Below are 20,001 nucleotides of genomic sequence, written 5' to 3'. Positions count from 1 at the left end.
AGGTGTGAAATAATTTTATTCTACTGCGCCTATTTCCCAAAGCATTCCACATCAAAACCTCTTAAACTCTGTTCCCACTCTGCCTAGAGAACCAAGATTAATCCCTTTCGTGTCATCAGCTCAGGCCATTCTTCATTTTTCCTCTAGACTTTGCCACATTATCAAACAAATCACATTCGTTCAGGATTCATTACATAGCACCAGCACCACCTACAAAACAACCAGTAATTCTCTTACCAAATTTTAATTTCCCCATCTAAGACTATCTTGCAACAGGACCTGAGGATTCTCTCCTTGCCTACAAGTTAAACCTACTGTTCAAGTGCCTCAAGAACACACAAAAAACTCAATTATCAACTGACACTTAAAGAGTCAGAGAGGAAAGAAAAGAGAGAGATTGTTTGTATTTGAGCTTGAATTGACCTCAAGCTGGGACTATAACAGAAATACACTCAGTAGCCACTTTAAGTACACCTGCTCATTAATGTGAATATCTAAACAGCCAATTATGTGGCAGCAACTCAATGAATAAAAATGGTCAAGAGATTCAGTTGTTGTACACACCAAACTTCAGAATGAGGGAAAAATGTGATCTAAGTGACTTTGACCGTGGAATGATTGTTGCTGCCAAACAGGGTGGTTTTGAGTACCTCAGAAACTGCTGATCTCCTGGGATTTTCACGCACATCAGTCTCTAGAGATTACAGAGAATGGTGCAAAACACAAAAGAAACATCCAGTAAGTAGCTGTTCTATGCGTGAAAGTGCCTTGTAAATGAGAGGTCAGAGAACAATGGTCAAACTGGTTCCAGCTGATGGGAAGGCAGCAGTAACTCAAATGATCGTGTGTTACACAGTAGTGCAGAAGAGCATCTCTGAATATACAAGACATCAAACTCTGAGGTGGATGGGCTACAGCAGCAGACCACAATAATTGTGTAACTAATAAAGTGGTCACTGAATGTATGTTTCAAGATAAAAGTGTACTAACAGTTTATAAATACTTATAAGAAAGCAGGAATAAAGGTGATCTCCTCATTACGAGTAAAAAACAAGACACAGGTTATAAATAATGGAATAACAAGAGCTGCATGGGGAAGAGGAAAATTCATAAATTGATATCCCAGATACTATTCATGGAAGATTGCTACAAAATCTGCTTTTATTAGCAAAAAAGCAATACATCTTCATATAACAATAAACCTCTTTAATTGGCTCCAAACTGTGCTAAGGTCACATATGTCAACAATCTTCCTTTATAAAGATTTAAAAGATGACAGAAGACCAAATTAAAGAGATAAGTGAAAAAGAATGAAAGTTCGTGGAAAACAGAATCATACCACAGCGTTTACATTTTACTGACCTATCAGACGTAGAATTGTTTGAGTCAATGCGAGCAAACCAGAATTCAACAGAAGACCCAGACTGTTGGCTCCATGCTGAAGAGTTAGCATATTAATCATGATGAGCAGGAAACGAGCTTGGGGAACAGTACCTAGGCTTGGTCCTGAAGGATTCTCATTTGTAACAGTTTGCAGAGAAACAGACTGCACTCCTAAAAATAGAATGTTTTAATTAGTACAATTTTGATCTTGCAGTTACCTTGCATTCAAGAATAGTCAAATGACCAAGACCCCAATGCAAATAATTAAGTTATGAAATATTCATTCAAAAGACAGACCACCACTACATTACAATTGTAAGTGCTCCAGAATTCTAAAACTGTGTTATATTTACTTTGTGTTCACAAATAGAAGTTACAATTCCACATAAGAATTAGTATAATTGCTAGAGTTTAGAAGAATGAGGGTGGATCTCATTGAAACTTATAGAATAGAGTGGGCTTGGAGAAGATGTTTCCTATAATGGAGGAGTCTAGGACCAGAGAGCATAGCCTCAGAATACAAGGAGTCCCATTAGAACAGAGATGAGGAGGAATTTCTTTAGCCAGAGTGGTGAGTCAATGAAATTCATTGCACAGACAACTGTGGACGCCAAGCAATTGGGTATATTTAAAAGGGAGGTTAAAAACTTCTCGATTAGTCAAGACATCAAAGGTAACAGGGAGAAGGCAGGAATGGGATTGAGAGGGATAATAAATCAGCTATGATGGAATGGTGGAACAGACTCAATGGGCAGAATGGCTTAATTCTGCTCTGATCTCTTATAACAATTAGTCACCTTATTTTGTAATTTCTATTGCAGTTTTGTTAAACTGCTTTGCTGACGCCTCTGCAAATTCTGTGTTTGTATTGGGAAAGTATTTTCAGTTAGGAATTAAGAGACAAATATATTGAAAAAGAAATGGTCGTTTATGTAGTAAATTCGAACATTTTGTTGTTTTGTTGCTTATTCAAAACAAATACATCAAAATTCATGAACTTAATGCCAGCACAACTACAAATTTATGTGGTGCTTCTGCCTTTGATAATGATCGTATTACGGCAGATTATTTCACTATAACTCTAGCAGATGCATTTCCACTAACTTATTAGTAATGGCACACAGCATGAAAACATCTGGCAGCATAGATATGGGTTTATCTTCTGTGCCTGGGGTAATTACTTCCAGCTGTCCCACATATTGGAGATGGCAAGTCAACGACTGGCAGCAAAAGGAAGAGGAAATTTTAGGTATAAATTTCATCTAAGCACATTTTATCTATGCACTTTAGCTTCTAACTTTATTTTTATATAATTCTTTTCTCTCTATAATTGTTGAATGTCGGTACTTTTTGTTGCAAGTCACACCTTAACACCTCAACAAACTCCCAATATGTGTAAATGTATATGATGAAAAAAACTGATCACTGATAAAACATACAAAGCAACTGAGGCCTATTTGACAGTCTACACAGAGGCATTAATATGCCACAGGCTTGTAGAGTACACTGAATCAGAATCAGGTTTAGTAAAACTGGTACATGCTGTGTAATTTGTTGTTACAAGGCAGCAGTACAATGCAATACATACTAACAACTGTAAATTCCAGTAAATAGTACATTTATTTTTGAAAAATAAATTAAATAAATAGTGCAAGAAGAGAGAAAAGCAGTAAGGTCGTGTTCGTGGGTTCGATGTCCATTCAGAAATCAGATGGCGGAGGGGAAGAAACTATTCCTGAATCAGAGTATGTGCCTTCAGGTTCCTGTATCTCCTCCCTGATGGTAGCAATGAGGAGGGCACATCCCGGTGATGAGGGTCCTTAATGATGGATAGAAACACTGAAACATGCCATCTTTTTTGAGGCATCGATTCTTGAAGATATCCTGGATACTGGGAATGATGGAGCTGACTGAGTTTACAACTTTCTGCAGCTTATTTTGATCCTGTGCAGTGAAACCCCCACCCCCTTCCCCAAAACAGACGGTGATGCAGCCAGTTGGAATGCTCTCCATGGTATATCTGTAGAAATTTGCAAGTGTATTTGGTGTCATACCAAATATCCTCAAATACCTAACAAAACATAGCCACTGTTGTGCAGCAAACACGAGGAAATCTGCAGATGCCGGAAATTCAAACAACACTCACAAAATGCTGGTAGAACACAGCAGGCCAGGCAGCATCTATAGGGAAAAGTGATGTCGACGTTTCGGGCCAAGACCCTTCATCAGGACTAACCAAAAGGAAAGATAGTAAGAGATTTAAAAGTAGCGGGGGGAGGGGGAAATGCGAAATGATAGGAGAAGACCGGAGGGGGTGGGATGAAGCGAAGAGCTGGAAAGGTGATTGGCAAAAGTGATACAGAGCTGGAGAACGGAAAGGATCATGGGACAGGAGGCCTCAGGAGAAAGAAAGGAGTGGGGGGGGGGGGGAGCACCAGAGGGAGTTGGAGAACAGGCAAACAACTAAATATGTAAGGGATGGGGTAAGAAGGGGAGGAGGGGCATTAATGGAAGTCAGAGAAGTCAATGTTCATGCCATCAGGTTGGAGGCTACCCAGCTGGTATATAAGGTGTTGTTCCTCCAATCTGAGTTTGGATTCATTTTGACAATAGAGGAGGCCATGGATAGACATATCAGAATGGGATATGTCTACTGTTGTGCCATCATTTGCACTGCATCAATATGTTGAGCTCAGGGTAGATCCTCAGTGATGCTGAAGACTGCTAAATCATCATTACAAAACAGAAGCTAAATAAAATCTGAAGTAAAGAGATACTATCAACCATCAGCAGCCCCACCTCTACATTATTGTCAAATGTATTCTTCACTCTATTGTTATAATCATAATAACGAAGGTTGATCCATCCTCATTCAATAAAAATAGCTGAGGCCACAACAGGTGCAGTACCACACATGCCTAAAAGCTATTATAGGTGGTGACATACCAAAACAATAAAAAATACACGAAACAGAGATAAGAGATGAGGGAATAATGTAAAGAACATCCAAAGGAAAACACTCCACCGGCTGGAATCACACCTGGCACAGAAGTTGCAATATTAGGGTTAATCACCCCTGACTCAGTTTGCCTGTAAAAAATTTGGACTACAATTACCAATCTATGTTTGGAATTTGGTGTTGAATGTAAGCAACCTGACCTGCCCAAGGAGCAAACTGAGAGGATAGCTAGGGAAGGAAGACACTTGCATTGTCCCTGTTATCCTACCAGTGGATTTTGCAAGGACAGGGATCATGATCTCGCTCCAATTATTTGGTCATGAGAAGTTTCCCTACATAGCTTAGTTTCCTCTTACAACAAAGAGATGCCCGGTTTGTTAAATTAATTAACATCTACCAAATGTCCCAAGTACTTCAGGGGAAATCAGAGGGCATGTAAGAGAACGAGTTACAAGGAGTGAATAGGATTGCTTCAAGAGTTGGCAAAGAGTCAAAGCACTACCATTGTGATATATGATCTCAGAACAGCCTTTCACTTCAGCAAAAACTTCTCAGTAGGTATTATAATAAGATTTGTTTCCTTTCCTGGAAATGGTCACAATCTTTGAAAACGATTGTTATTGTCCAAACAGACAGGGGAAATGAACTTATGAACGTGACAGGTGTTTCTCTCCCTAGAGTTTAGAGATCTGCAACTACACCAGTCTTCTTGATTATTTCTTTGATTATTATGTTATAAACGTACACTTGTTTTCAAGCCTACATGTACACTGGTGATAAGACACTGAGAAACTGCCTGTTGCTTGTGAATGGTCATATTTTTCTCTAAGCCTGTAGCAAATTTATAACTGCATAAACAAGCACACCTATTTGGTCTATAACAAGGTACCGGTCTAATTCTCAAGGCACTCCAATAAAAAGTATGTCTTTCAAATTATTTTGAATATTGATGGAACTTTAAAACTTCAAGCAATTAAATTATTTCATGTATAGCAAGTATATTGATACCCCAATATGTACAATGGCAAAAAACTGAAATTACCTTGTTTAGGAATTTTAGTGTTCAAATCCTTTAAGAAATTTCTATTAAATGCTGATATGTAAACACATAACATTTACTAAAAGGGGAATGAATAGCACTCACTACTGAAAGGAACACAAGTTCTTTACACTCTTTAAATACCTAGATCATCAAATCTTCGTTGTGTATCCAGCAACATGGTGCGAATGTTCTGAATGGCCCAGGCATAAAGTTTGCCAAAAGTAACTTCAAGCAGCATACGGTTAAATGGCGGAATGCGATCCACGTCTTTCAAGCAGTCTGAAACAGGCTCACTAAGGAGAGGACTTTCATTTCAGTATATTGTCACAATGTAATAAAACTCAAAACATAAGCATTTAGTGTTAACTTAAATATTATACAGTAATACATTATAAAGTGACTTGGACTTAAGTAATACATTTAGTTTCAAAATTTATGATTAGTCTCATGAAGCAGTTAACAAATTATCAGATAAATTCAAACTACAATGTTCAATATTCAGAGGTGAAAACAAACAAAACAATATGGCTAACCATGCTACTATCTGTATTTGAACCTCTAACGTAATTTTTATATTTTTATTCTTCCTAATTGTTGAATGTTGTTTTTGATGTATGTCACACCCTGACCAAGAAAGTTGTAATGTATATAAATGTATATGGTGAATAAAGTTGATCCTTGATCTATATGTGATCGTCTCAGCATCCTGTTACCATGTCTTCCTATTTGTTGTTTTCTCCTAAATCCATGGTAATCTTTCCCCACTTCCCCAAGCCCTTTTTTGCCACAGAATTAAGTCACAGAAATCTTTAAAAAAAAGATTATCATAACTTAAAAAGAAAATGGAATAACAGCACTTTTACAGCCAAACTAATAATTTTGTCTGGTTGTGGTCTCTTAAAACCACTACATGAAACAAATTAATTTTTAAAACATTACAACATAAAATGCAATTTTTTTCCTCAAGCAGAAGTATGCATCAGAAAATTGAGAAACAGTAAGAAGGATTTTCAATATTAGATTAAGTATAGCATTACAATAAACTACCACTTCTGCCAGCAGCTGCTATGCTGTTCATCAATTTCCATGTACTTTCACGTAAATCAGGTGTATACAGAAAATTACTGTTGTTTTACCCTATATTTATTCCCTCAGGAATTAGTCTTTGCCAACCACATAATATGCCATATTGCACTGATGGAAGTAAAAAACTTTTCGAAACTAATTTCAGCATCGTGTCTATTCCCTCCAAACGGACTTCTGCTCTCTCCAACTGTAAATAAAAATACCAGATCAATTGTTATTAAGAACCAGTCACGCTGGGAAGCTTTGACAGAACATGAAATTTTGTCAATATTCTAGTCAATTAGATCCCAATTCTGCCTTACTTGTTTCAAAAGACATTTCCTCATTTTCTCCACATCAATTGGCTCTTCTTTCAAGGCAAAGTCAACAACGTTAGCCATTAATGCTGATTGTGGAAAAGAGCTCTGAACATTGTGTTTTAGCCACTTGTATCTGTGAACACTTGATACAGATGAAAGGAGAGGTTGCCATTTGTCCTGCATTACATCAGTGAAAATATACAAATTAAAATTGTAATATTATTCAATAAAACAAATTTCAAAATGTAAAGTGTCAAAAATACGTTTGTTCATTACTGCAACATCTCTAGTTTCCAATAATAAGATTTAGTCATTATCTGGGTATGAGGAAAATATCTGGACATTTTCTGGGCACAAGGGGAACTTTCTATGTTACAGAAAATGCAGAATGTAATGTTTTCCTTTTGTTCTACCTCAATGTACTTACATATAGAATGATTTGTCTGGATGTCATGCAAACAAAGGCTTTTCATTGGATCTGACAATAATGAACCAATTACAAAAGAAACTGCCAGCAAGCATGATTTAAAGCAGAGGTTCTCAATCTTTCTTATGCCATGAGCCAATACCATTAAGCAAGGGGTCCACGGACCCCAGGTTGGGAACCACTAATTTAAAAGGTACACTCTGAAGAGAGGCTTATACAGAAGAAGCAATAAGCAAAGATTTGTCCAGTTTAATTCTTATAAACAAAGAAATTGAAATATTTAAAGTCAAATATAATGTAAAATATGAAAAGTTATAAATAGTGGAAATACTAATACATTATGACCATGATTTGTTTTTATTCTTCACAGCTCAAATTTCCAAGTCCATCAACTATAACAATAAGCTTTCAGGTTTTTGTTTAAAGAGAGATACATCTCAGATGAAATCAGAATCTTTGTTGTTCTGTCACCTTTGATTTCACAGGAATGGCTTTTTTATCCACACCCCCAGGATTAAGAGGTACAACGCAAGAATCTTCGACATCACTCTCATTATTTTCAATCTTTGATTCTTCCACATCAGCCGATTCGGACTTTTTTGGAACTGTTAAGTCACCACACAGTTTAGGCATTATAAATCATGTCCAAAAGAAAGCCACAAGTATATATATTTCGCATATAGGGTGCCAAGGGTTGTGATGAAAAAAAAAACACAGAAAATGAAGCTAAAGCAGTAACATGAAATAACTTCTTACTTGGTTTACTAGCATATTGTCATTAAAATTAATGTGATTTAGCTGGAACTCACTCTAAAAAAATTAAACTACATCAGTCAAAAAACTTACGTCAATTTGGATTAGAAATGACAAAAAGCTTTGAAACAGATTTTAAGTGAGGAGATTGTAGTTGATTGTGACACTTGACCAGAAAAACAAACTTGAGACTTAGGTACTCATTTGATGTTTCTTTGAAGTGTTAATATTCAATTAAATTTTAGGTTGGCATTTGAGTCTCAATTGTTGAATTATTAGAAATTTTTCTTCACATTACAGTAAAATTCTGATAATCCAACTATTCAGAAATCCTATAATTTGGTATCAGGCTAATCAGTCATTCTTTGTTACGTCGAGTTTCCACTCTCTGGGGCCCCTGTTCCCAGGCATTCTCTAACAGATCAGATGGAGCCCCAGCTCCTGCACTCCCTTTCTGTCCACTGGGGCCCAACAACTTGCATGGTTCATTGGAAAATATATCATCATACTGCTTAACATGTTATAAAGTTAATTAATAGCAATGAGATAAAAAATGAAAATAATCCAGAAATCTGCCAATCCTGCAAACATAAGTCTCAAACACACTGGAAAATCGAAGTTCACATCTTAAAGACATTTACTGGTCTTACAGAAATAAAATCATTGCTGTAACACTAACTGCTTTCATTTGTTGTTGATCTTATATTCAGAAACACTTTGTCCTCCCAATACTGCATTTCATTTTGAAATTTATAGCATGTATTCTCCGTTAACAATGCACAAGTACACAGCCTTTAAACAAAACATTAGCGGGTGCTTTAAATTGCCAAGAATAGATTCTAATTTTACATACCTCTCATCCTTCTCCTTTCACGGATGATTTTCTGGGTAATTTTGCGCCACCGAGGAGATGAACTTAGCAATTTTAGTTTTGACATTATTGAAAGGTCATTACTGACCGCAGGCCGCAGCTCATTGAACAGAAACCTAAGTCGTTCAATGACTGGTGCACACACCTCTTTATATGATCGTCCTTGCTCTTGGTGGGTCTAAGATTTAACGCAAGACAATTTGAAAAGAATGCAAACGATTATATATCACCCAGATAGCACCTTCAGAGTAAAAATTAATTGTGGCAACGCTGTGCACAAGCACATGAAATTTACCTTTATTAATGAGCACTTGGCTTGGTATACTACCCGGCAAACATCTCCTACAGATTTAGGCAAAGATTTCAGCTTTCCCTGATCCACTCCTAGGACATTCTGATTGATAACAGACAAGGCTGCATGGCCTGAATCAAGTTTGCAAAACAAAAAGAGAACACGTTACATTCAAGTCAAACAGTGAGCAAATACTTTACGGGAGATTTTAAAACCTGATTTTAGGGCTATCTACATCATTGTGGCCACAGTCAACAACTCAAAGATATTGGAAGGAAGGAGGACATGAAATTATCCAGTATTGGACACCATATTACTTATCAATGTCTTTTCATCTTCATTTAAAAATAATTCAATCCTTTCTACTGCTGGCCTTTGTGAACAACTTCAAGTTTGGTATATGTACTAGAAACTAATTCAGTTTACATTATTTCTGCAACTCACTTCACTACCCCCCGTTTTTATCTTTGGTAGAAGATGGAACATGAAAATAATGTCACATGGCTCATCCAGTCTGTTTCTTAGCTGAACTTTCATTAGTCTTCCTCTTTCATTGAAAAAGATGCCTTAATTCCAAATTTAGCCTTTTAAATGTTTCTGCATCTTGTCACTTCCCACAATAGAAACAGTGAGAGTTCATTTGTTTACCCTACAAAGGTTAAAGCAGCTTCTTCTTTGGGGAATTTTGCTTCCACCAAAGGAATTAACTGCAATTTTGGACAACATGAAGTACAACCTTTTATGTTGCTCCTTGTGAAAGAACAGAATGAACTTCATTTTGGGTTGATGGTGCAGGAGAGGCAATGGAAACCAACAGCACTGATAGTGGAGAATTAAGTATTTGCTTTGATGATAGTAGAACTAAATATCCATGGATATTACATGTATCATGTTTAGAATTTCTTAACAGCACAAAAAGTCATGATTCCAGCATGCATTGTTTCCTATCAGCAATCTTTCATTACCATTTCATTTACAATAATCGTAACAGAACATGATTAGCACATTCTCCTTTCAGCAAATCTGGAAAATTAAGATGTTTGCATCTACCAGTTAGAATCAATTTAGCACATTTCTGGGAAGCTAAACCATATTGATGACATTCTCTCTCTGCCTTTTGCAGACAATGCCCAATTAAAAGGGGACTAAAGTGTTGACAGCAGTACTACTTGAATCAGACATGATACTTAAAGAAATAACATTAGATCACCAGTTCTGTTCAAAGCTTATTGTAGCTTAAGCTTCTGAAACTTAAAAGTTCACCCACGGTTCAAAATGTAAATTATTAAAAACAACTATTATCAATAAAGACAGCTGAGGATTAGTAAAAGGTCCAACCTAAATCTTGGTGCTTTAGAAGACAACACATGAGCAACCGGCCTACATCTTCTACAGGATGCTCAGGAGGGAAGGTGATCGGGGTTGTCAGGTGGCATTGCTTACAAGAGCGCTCTATTTGGCACAAGAAATCCTGTAAATGGAATATAAAGCAACAAAAACTTTCAAGCAAAGAAACTCAAGATTTGGAGAATATACAGAAATTCATTTCAAGTCACATACTTTAAAACAGGGGTTCCTTTTTTATGCCATGGACCCCTAGCATTAACTGAGAGATCTATGGACAGCAGGTTAGGAGCCTCTACTTTAAAAACTATTACATGGAATCAATTTTCTCAAAAATCATACAAAGAATTTGATCTTACATTCATTTTAAAAGCAATTTAAGGCTACAGTTCCCCCCTCCTCATCTCCCACCCAATTTCCTATTCCCAAATTACCACATGGCTGCTTTGAAGGCATCACAGATTATGGCTCATGGAGGTCAGTTTCGGGGCACGATGGCAACATCAACACCACCATGCATTCACTTAAATGTTTGAAAGAAAAATAAAAGTTCCTAAAAACATCAGTATGGGTTATACAGATGAAAAGGCAAAAACAAAAAGATTTTGATACACCAAACAAAAACTTGAATAAAGGTTTGAAATTTAAAGTGAACCTTTGAAGAGTGGAAGCCTGGGGCACAAGTGTGCTGGAATGCCACACCAAGACAAAAGGAAGCTATAACAACTATTTTTATACATAGTGACTGATTTTGAAAACCTGTAATTGGGCATAGACATTTTGCCTCCAAATAGCTATGAGAGCAGCTGGCTTCTATTTTAAATTCTTTGCCATTTCTTCAGGTGATTTTGCCCAGACGGTTTGCCAATCTTTCAACCTACTCAAAGATCAATCTAATCCTTCCCTCCTACATTTTTCTATCATCCATGTGGCTGGAGTTTCTAATGTACCTGCTTTCACCACCACCTCCAGCAGTGCATTCCACGCACCCAGTAGTCACTGTGTAAAGAATTTACTTCTGATATCCCCCCATAATTCCCTTCAATCACCTTAAAATTAAGGTGATTTACATTTCACCTTTCTTTAATTCATTCAATTTTTTTTGCAAACTTTATGCAACAACGGTTTTAGTACATTTCAGAGTAGAAACAGGCACAATAAAAGATTTTTCTCTACCCTCCCAAGCCTGTTTAAGTACATACCTTTACATTGTGATCTTGAATGTTATTGTCTGCAATTGCTTGCAAGAACGGTTGAGTGTGATCACCCAGTGTTAAATTCCGCACATACAGTTTGGCCTTGTCTGGTGTGGTGGTGGCACTGCAATGGTCCTCATCTTTCTCTTCATTGTAACTGTAATGAATCTGACTTGTCTGCAAGCCACCAGAGAAAAGGGAAGACCGAAGCCATTCTGTTAAACATGAAAATCGCATTAGTTAGTTGTACAAATGACTGGGTATTTTTCACAATCTCCGATAACTTTACCTGATAACAATCCCAGGATGATAAAACAAATTTAACCTAGTGATTGGGATCAATTTTTGATAACTAAAAACTGAAATCATGTATATTAACATGATCCAGAGTTTTGTTTGATCAGTTTTGATTAGCACAAATCAATTATTGTCTTCTTGTACACACTATGAACCAAACCCGAAACTCTGTGGGTAAGTTTGTGAATGATACAAAGGTACTAGGTGGAGGGACAGGTAGGTTGAGGAAGCAGAGAGACTGCAGGAGGACTTTGACAGCTAGCTTAGGAGAATGGGCAAAGAAGTGGCAGATGAATATAATATGGTGGATAAGTATATGCACATTGGTAGATGGAATAAAGGCATGGACTATGTCTGAACAGGGGAAAATTCAAAAGTCAGGTGTGCAAAGCAACTTGAGAGTCCTCATGCAGGATTCCCAATTGGTTTACTTGTAGGCTGAGTCAGTGGTAAGGAGAGCAATGCTGGCATTCACTTCGAAAGGAGTAGAATATCAAAACAAGCAGAAAATGCTTAAGCTTTATAAAGTATTTGTCAAATTGCACCTGGAGTATGGTGAGCAGTTTTTAGGCACCTTATCTAAGAAAAGATGTGCTGGCATTGGAGAGGGTCTAGAGGAGGTGCATGAATTATTCCGGGAATGTAAGAGTTAATGTATGAAGTGTATTTGACGGCTCTGGGCCTGTATTTGCTAGAGCTTAGAAGAATGCGGAAGGATTTCATTGAAACTTATCAAATATCGAAAGGCCAAGAAAGAGTAGATATGGAGAGGATGTCTCCTATAGTCATGAATCTAAGAGCAGAGGGCATAGCCTCAGAATAGAGGGTGGTCCCTTTGGAAAAGAGCTATGGAGGAATTCCATTAGCCAGAGGGTGATGAATCAATAGAATTTAATGCCACAGACAGCTGTGGAGTCCAATTTACTGGGTATATTAAAGCAGAGGTTAATAGGTTTTTAATTAATTAGGGCATCAAAGGTTATGGGGAGAAGGCAGTACAATGGGGTTGAGACAGATAGTAAATCAAACATGATGGAATGGCAAAGCAGATTCAATGGGTGAATGGTCTAATTAAGTTCCTATATCTTATGGTTTTATGGTCTAATTAAGACTCTCCACTTGAACAATCTCTTAAAAAAAATCTCAGATCATAGGATCTACAATTAACCCATCCTTCATATTAAAGTACATATTTGACCAAGTGGTCATATACCATGAAAAAAATTTATAGTTAGAAATAAAGGTTGTGAAATCCTGAATCTTTAAATTCAATTTTAAAAGGTACTTGAACAAAACTGAATCTCAAGAATTCCAAACTGCAAGCCATTTGATGTGAAAGTTAATTTTGAAGGAAATAATGGCCCAGAGCCCTTATAAAATGCTCTTAGCTGCAGACACATTGGTTTTCACCATTCAACTTGTGTCCAATGCCAGCAAAGATGTGCAAACTCATCAGGGAATATTTTAATGGAAATATCATTCTAAGCTATCTGTGGAGACTGATCAGGATAAGCTCTTTACGGCAGCAAGGTAGGATAGTAATTAATACTGTTAGCATCAGCGTGGGATCCAGATTTGATACCAATCTTGGCTGTTATTTGTATACAGCTTGCACTCTACATAACTCCTAGAAGTAGAATTGGGCCATTCCGCCCATTGAGTCCACTCCACCATTCAATCACAGCTGATTTATTTTCCTTCTCAACCCCATTCTCCTCATAACCTTTGACACCCTTACTAATCAAGAAACTGTCAACCTCCACTTTAAATTTACGCACCAGCTTAGCTTGCACAGCTATCTGTGTCAACGAATACCACAGATTCACCACCCTCCAGCTAAAGAATATTTTCCTCATCTCTGTTCTATATGGATGACCCTTAGTTTGAAGACTGTGCCCTCTGTTCCTTGACTCTTTAAATAAGGGGCCCAGAACTACTCAAAATACTCCAAGTGTGATCTGATTAATGCCTTATAAAACCTCAGCATTATATCCTTACTTTTGTATTGTAGTCCTTTCGAAATGAATGCTAACATTGCATTTGCCTTCCTTACCACCCACTCAACCTGCAACATAACCTTTAGGGAATCCTGCATGAAAACTGCCATGTCCTCTGAACCTCTGATTTTTTGAATTTTCTCCCCATTTACAAAATAGTCCACACCTTTATTCCTTTTGCCAAAGTTCATGACCATGCACTTCTCTACACTATATGTCATCTGCCACTTCTTTGCCCATTCCCCCAATCTATCTATGTCTTTCTACAAACACTCTGCTTCCTCAACACTACCTGACCCTTCACCTATCCTTGTATCATCTGCAAACTCGGCCACAAAGCCATCAATTCCTTCATCTAAATCAATGGCATACAACGTGAAAAGAAGCATTCTCAACACCTAACCCAGTAGCATACCACTAATCACCAGCAACCAACCAAAAAAGGCTCCCTTTATTCCCAATCTTTGACTCCTGCCAGTCAGCCAATCTTCTATCCTGCTCGTACATTTCGTGTAATATCATAGGCTCTCACCTTATTAAGTATCCTTGTGCATGGCACCTAGTCAAAAGCCCTCTGAAAATTCAAATAAACAACATCCACTGACTCTCCTTTGTCTATCCTGCCTGTTATTTCCTCAAAGAACTCCAAGAGATTTCTCAGGCAATATTTCCCCTTAAAGAAACCATGCTGACTTTGGCCTATTTTACCATGTGCCTCCAAGTAGTCCAAAACCTCACCCTTAATAATAGACTTCAACATCTTTCCAACCACTGAAGTCAGGCTAACTGGCCTACAATTTCCTTTGTTCTGTCTCCCTTCCTTCTTAAAAAGCAGAGTGACATTTGCAATTTTACATCCTCAGGAAACATTCCAGAATCTAGTGATTCTTGAAAGATCATTACTACTGCCTCCACAATGTTTTGTATCCTCTTGTATTATTAGCCAGCTTTCCTTCATATTTAATACTTTCTCTTTTTATGGCTTTCTTAGTTGCCTTCTGTTGCTTTTTAAAAGCTTCCAAATCCTCTACCTTCCATCTAAATTTTGCTCTATTATATTTTCCTTCCCTTGTCAGTCATGGTTGCCTCGTCCACCTTTTCAAATTCCTCATCATCTTTGGGATGTACCTTTACAGTGCCTTCTGAATTTCCCCCAGAAACTCCAGTCACTGCTGTTTTGTCATCATCCTTACTAATGTCTCCTTCCAATCAGTTTTGGCCAGCTCCTTTCTCATGCACCTGTAATTCAATTTACTCCACTGTAATACTGACACATCTGATTTCAACTTCACTTTCTCAAACTGCAGGGTGAATTCTATCATATTATGATAACTGCCTCCTGAGGGCTCCTTTACCTTAAGCTCCCTCATCAAATCTGGGTCATTACTTAACACCCAATCCAGAATTGCTAGTCCCCTAGGGGGCTCAACCACAAGCTGCTCTAGAAAGCCATCTCATAGGCATCCTACAAATTCCCTCTCTTGGGATCCACCAGCAACCAGACTTTCCCAATCTACCTTAATATTGAAATCCTGCATGATTATCACAACTTTGCCCTTTTGATATGCCTTTCATCTCTCCCATTGTAATTTGTTCCTCACATCCAGGCAGCTGCTTGCTGTATATAACTCCCATTAAGGTCTTTTTACCCTTGCAGTGTCTTAACTCTACCCAAAAGAATACAGAATCTTCTGATCATATGTCACTTTCTCCCCCATAGTTGTGTGGTTTTTGCTGGATACTCCCAAAATCAAAAGAAAATTAACAGGCATGAAAGGTAGGTTGCACAGCCAGTGAAATGAGAAGTAATGGCATAGATAGGGTTGCATGGGTGGGGTCTGGAATGAGATCAAATGACCCAATTGACCTCCTCTTGTAAAACACCAGGCAAGTAATATGATTGAAATATCCTCATTTAAATGAACCAGGAAGAATAAACAAATGGAAAGTACAAGATACATTCAAATTGTTTTCAAAAAGCAAAGTAAAGATGTGGAATAAAATAACATCCAGAGGGTAAGCTGGATGTGATGGTAGCATTGGTGATTGAGCAATGTAATTACAGCTCAGAGCATTCTGGAGTCCGATGTTCAATTCTGGCATTATTGTGTAAAGAGCCCTCCCTGTGGAATGCGTGGGTTTTCCCCTAGGTGATCGAGTTTCTTCACACAGTCCAAAGATGTAGCAGGTAGGTTAATTGGTCATTGTTAATTATCGCATGATTAGGTTAAATTTAATCGGGGTAGTGTGGTTGCTGGGTCGGCCTGGCTTAAAAGGGCCAACTCTGCGCTGCATCATTAAATAAATTGATAAAAGTAAGCTTTTTTTTTAAAATATAGCTCTCCAAAAGTAATTTTCTTCTGGAGGCATGAGATACCATTCTTGTAAGAATATTTTTCATTGCCAAAGACATTGTTCAGCAACAATTATCACCTAATATGCCATTAAAATCTCACATGCCCGCAAATATACTAAAGCCATTTGCAACTGTTTCAATGTTGTGCAATTGAGCAAATACCCAAGATGATTCTATTATAAATTGAGCTAATTGTCAAGGACAGGAACAGCCAAGGAGCCAGGCAGCAGTGAGAGAAACATCTGAGGTTCTGTATTTAAATACCCAAGCAGATAACAGAAGTTGTTATCAGTTCTACCCCCATGACTCCCTCACTATTTTTATTACTGATAAATCTGAGTCATTAAAAGCCTTAAATCTATTATAAAAAGTTTGATGCAAAAAGTAATATTTTTGTGTGCATTTTTTTTTAAACAAACTTAGCCATTTGTTTCATTGTGTACTGTCAGCATCCTTACTGGCACATTCAACTTCCAGTGATGACAAAGGAGTACTCATTCCCAAATATGAAGCATGTAATCCAAGAAGAAGACCAAGGTTCCTTTCTGTGTCTATTAGAGGTGAAGATAAGCTGCCAAGATCCGGTGTGGTGACTACTTCCTGATCTGGCTATAATGGAAATACAAGAAATTAAAACGTTCATATTTTAAAATTCCCCAATATGAGCGGAGATGAAATAATAGATTTGCTTTACTTTACAGCCAGTATTATGTGACACATTGTTCACTTGTTTAAAAATTGTTATTTATTAAATCAAAAAGAGCAGCAAAATAAGGCATTCACTCAATACCGAGTCGACATTAGAATTAGATCTTAGTCCATCTTCACTGAATTACCTCCATATATTGGCCAACACAGAATGCTTGCATTGATTCACGAGTATCTTCGAACTGGAGAGCAGCTTCCAGCGCAACTACTGGATCTTCTCCAGCAAACTGAGCTGAAAACAGAAATATGTTTCTGTCACCACTATTAGCATCAGCTATTTTCACAGTAACAGAAAGCTTTTTAGAAAAAATTCATTTAGCTTTTAACTAGATGCTTTTCTACAAATCAGTTTTTAACTCTACCAGTCACTTTTCCCTTTCTAAGCATCTTCCCATTTTGGAATTAATGTGTTACTTTTGTCTCGACTAGTTTATGCTGAACTGCTCTTCCCCTTCCCATGTGTCAGGCTTCAAAACCTTTAATCGCAGCAGACCTGGCACACGTCCGTCGTAAATGCAACTTATGCCTGGTTACATCAACACAATGGAGTACAGCAAGACAAAAGTAGCAACATTGCCCTAAGGATGCCCTAATGATGATCCAGAGCAAACAAGGAATACTGACAGAGAGGTGTTAAGGTGGAGCCATTCAACATATTTAAAGCATACATTTGAACTACAAGGGAGTCAAGGCTTTGGGGACAGAGTAGGAAAGTGGTGCAAGACCAATAATGGATTTTACTAAATGGCAGAGCAAGTTCAATGGCCAATCGGCTTACTTTCGCTCTTTTTAACGTTGGTGTTCTTATGTTTCATGTGTATTCCATTACGTGGGTTCAACATTCCCATACTTACATGCCCAAAAGCGGGCAAAATAATCTGGTCGACATGTAAATTAAACTCCACCTGTCACAGGTAAAAATGAAAAGAAAAAAAGTAACTGTCAATGACAGAATAATGGCAAAAAATTGCCAATTCTGAGTAGCTGAAATTGTCATGTGAAACATTTATTGACATATAAAGGACAAGGGCTATTACAAAAAGTTTACAAGTAATAAACAAAAGTAAAATGAATTAGAAACGATTCTGTTGCTACTTGGGATAATTGATCAGGGATTTCTTTTTATATAACATACCATGTCTTTTGAGCATCAAAATAATGGGATTTCAGAGTCATTTTACTTCTTAAAAGCTGTCAATTTTGGCTCAGCCATCACTTTCCAAATCCAGCTATCACATCAACTTTATTAGTCTTCAGCACCTTTCATTTTGAAATAATCTCGATCAATTTCCTATGCAACCAACTTATTTTCTAGTCAGTGCCCATGCAGTTGAGCTATTTTCCTGTCAGAAATTTTTCCAATCACTTATCAACACCAGAGGCCAGTAAATTACACTGTACATAACCACAGTTTTTAGCTTTCTCAACAAGTACCTTAACACTAAAACAATGTAATTGGACACTTTCTTGCAGACCACAGTTCAAAAGTATTGTGGCCTGTGAAGTTGAAATAATGGTTCACTTGAACCTCAGCCAATTCCAAATTAATATGAGACTAAGGCACAAGAATGTCATAAGTGTCATAATAGCAGTCATAAAAATTTGTTGTTAGAACAGAAAATAGAAAGGTGTCTAAAAGTTACATTGTTGGGACAGAGCAACTTGACCTGAGCATGCAAACTGGGCATAACATCATATAAACACTCTTTCTGCAAACAACCTCATCTGGATGAAAGAACTGAAGACAAGATAATGCAACTGATTGAAAATGCAGAATTGAAAAAATATTAGTTATACATACTGTACAAGGCAAAATGCTTTAAGTGCACAACATTTTAAAAAATCTATTTCTGCAAGGACATATGACTTTTCTTAAATGACTGGTTGAAATCTGCCCATGAATTAATATTTATCTGGGGAACTGGGACTATTGTAGCAGGCATTCCTGCCAATATGGGAACAGCACAGTAGCATATTGGTTAGTGTAAGGGTTTACCATGTCAGTGCTTGAGGTTCAATTCCCACCACTGTCTGTAAGAAGTTTTTATGTTCTCCCATGTGCATAGGTTTCTGCCCAAAGACGCATCGGTTAGGGCAGGGGTCGGCAACGTTTACCACTGAAAGAGCCAATATGGACCCATTTCCCACAGAAAAGAAAACACTGGGAGCCACAAAATGAAATAACACTGCATACAACGGGTTTTTGTTTGGCTTTATGCTATGTATAAACAAACTATAATGTGTTGCATTTATGAAATTGATGAACTCCTGCAGAGAAAACGAAATTACATTTCTGCATGCAACAAAAACATTTTGAACTCCGAAAAAAAGACGTTGGGTTGAAGGTTACTCCATAGTTAGCCTACCTGGGATCGAAGAATTAAAAGAAAGCGCGCACTGGCGGGTGTCAGGCATTGGCAGTGGTGATGTATATTACTAGCGATAAAAAAACATGTTGTAGCGGTGTAGCGCTACACGCAGCGCTAAAATAAAGACTGCAGTCAAAGGTAACTTTATTCGAACTAAACAGCCTTGCTTTAAAGCCTCCCTCAACCCGTCCCCGTGGGCATGGATGCTCCAAAAGACACGTACTCACAAACCCCCGTAGGCTATCTCCCTTAGCCGGAACGGTGGCTAATTGTGAGCTGGTTCGGATGTGCCAGGAAATGGTGTCTCCACAAAGTTTTCAGATTGTACAAGATCACCATAATATTCAAATTTCGAATTACATTTCAAAAGCTAACAAACCACGGGGAGCCGCATCACAGAGATGAAAGAGCCGCATGTGGCTCCGGAGCCGCAGGTTGCCGACCTCTGGGTTAGGGTAAGTAAGTTGTGGGCATGCCATGTTGATGCCTGAAGCCTAGCGACACTCGCAAGCTGACACCAGTCACTGATGCAAGTGACACATTTCACTCTATGGTTCAATTACTTGATGTACATGCAACAAATAAAGCTAATCTTTATTGGTACATGGAGCTTAGAAAAATA

The 20,001-nt window shown here is 37.7% G+C and overlaps 1 protein-coding gene across 7 annotated transcripts in view; it reads right to left on the bottom strand.

Moving 5' to 3' along the window:
* The window catches only part of herc2 (HECT and RLD domain containing E3 ubiquitin protein ligase 2), a 242,326-nt gene that overhangs the window by 130,004 nt on the left and 92,321 nt on the right, over window positions 1–20,001 (bottom strand). For all 7 annotated transcript variants that reach the window (XM_059963844.1, XM_059963845.1, XM_059963846.1 and 4 more), the window contains exons 24-34: window positions 17,139–17,242; window positions 16,761–16,911; window positions 11,659–11,867; window positions 10,451–10,583; window positions 9,116–9,243; window positions 8,803–8,998; window positions 7,668–7,801; window positions 6,773–6,946; window positions 6,521–6,657; window positions 5,526–5,677; window positions 1,363–1,554 (exon numbers count right to left, since the gene is read on the bottom strand). In XM_059963844.1, the coding sequence (XP_059819827.1) occupies window positions 1,363–1,554; window positions 5,526–5,677; window positions 6,521–6,657; window positions 6,773–6,946; window positions 7,668–7,801; window positions 8,803–8,998; window positions 9,116–9,243; window positions 10,451–10,583; window positions 11,659–11,867; window positions 16,761–16,911; window positions 17,139–17,242 (1,710 nt within the window). The remainder of the gene's footprint in view (window positions 1–1,362; window positions 1,555–5,525; window positions 5,678–6,520; window positions 6,658–6,772; window positions 6,947–7,667; window positions 7,802–8,802; window positions 8,999–9,115; window positions 9,244–10,450; window positions 10,584–11,658; window positions 11,868–16,760; window positions 16,912–17,138; window positions 17,243–20,001) is intronic.

Source organism: Hypanus sabinus, chromosome 3, assembly GCF_030144855.1.
Source record: "Hypanus sabinus isolate sHypSab1 chromosome 3, sHypSab1.hap1, whole genome shotgun sequence".
NCBI lineage: Eukaryota > Metazoa > Chordata > Chondrichthyes > Myliobatiformes > Dasyatidae > Hypanus > Hypanus sabinus.
The sequence above is the reverse complement of the archived record's forward strand: the minus strand, read 5'-3'. Positions and strand labels throughout refer to the sequence as shown.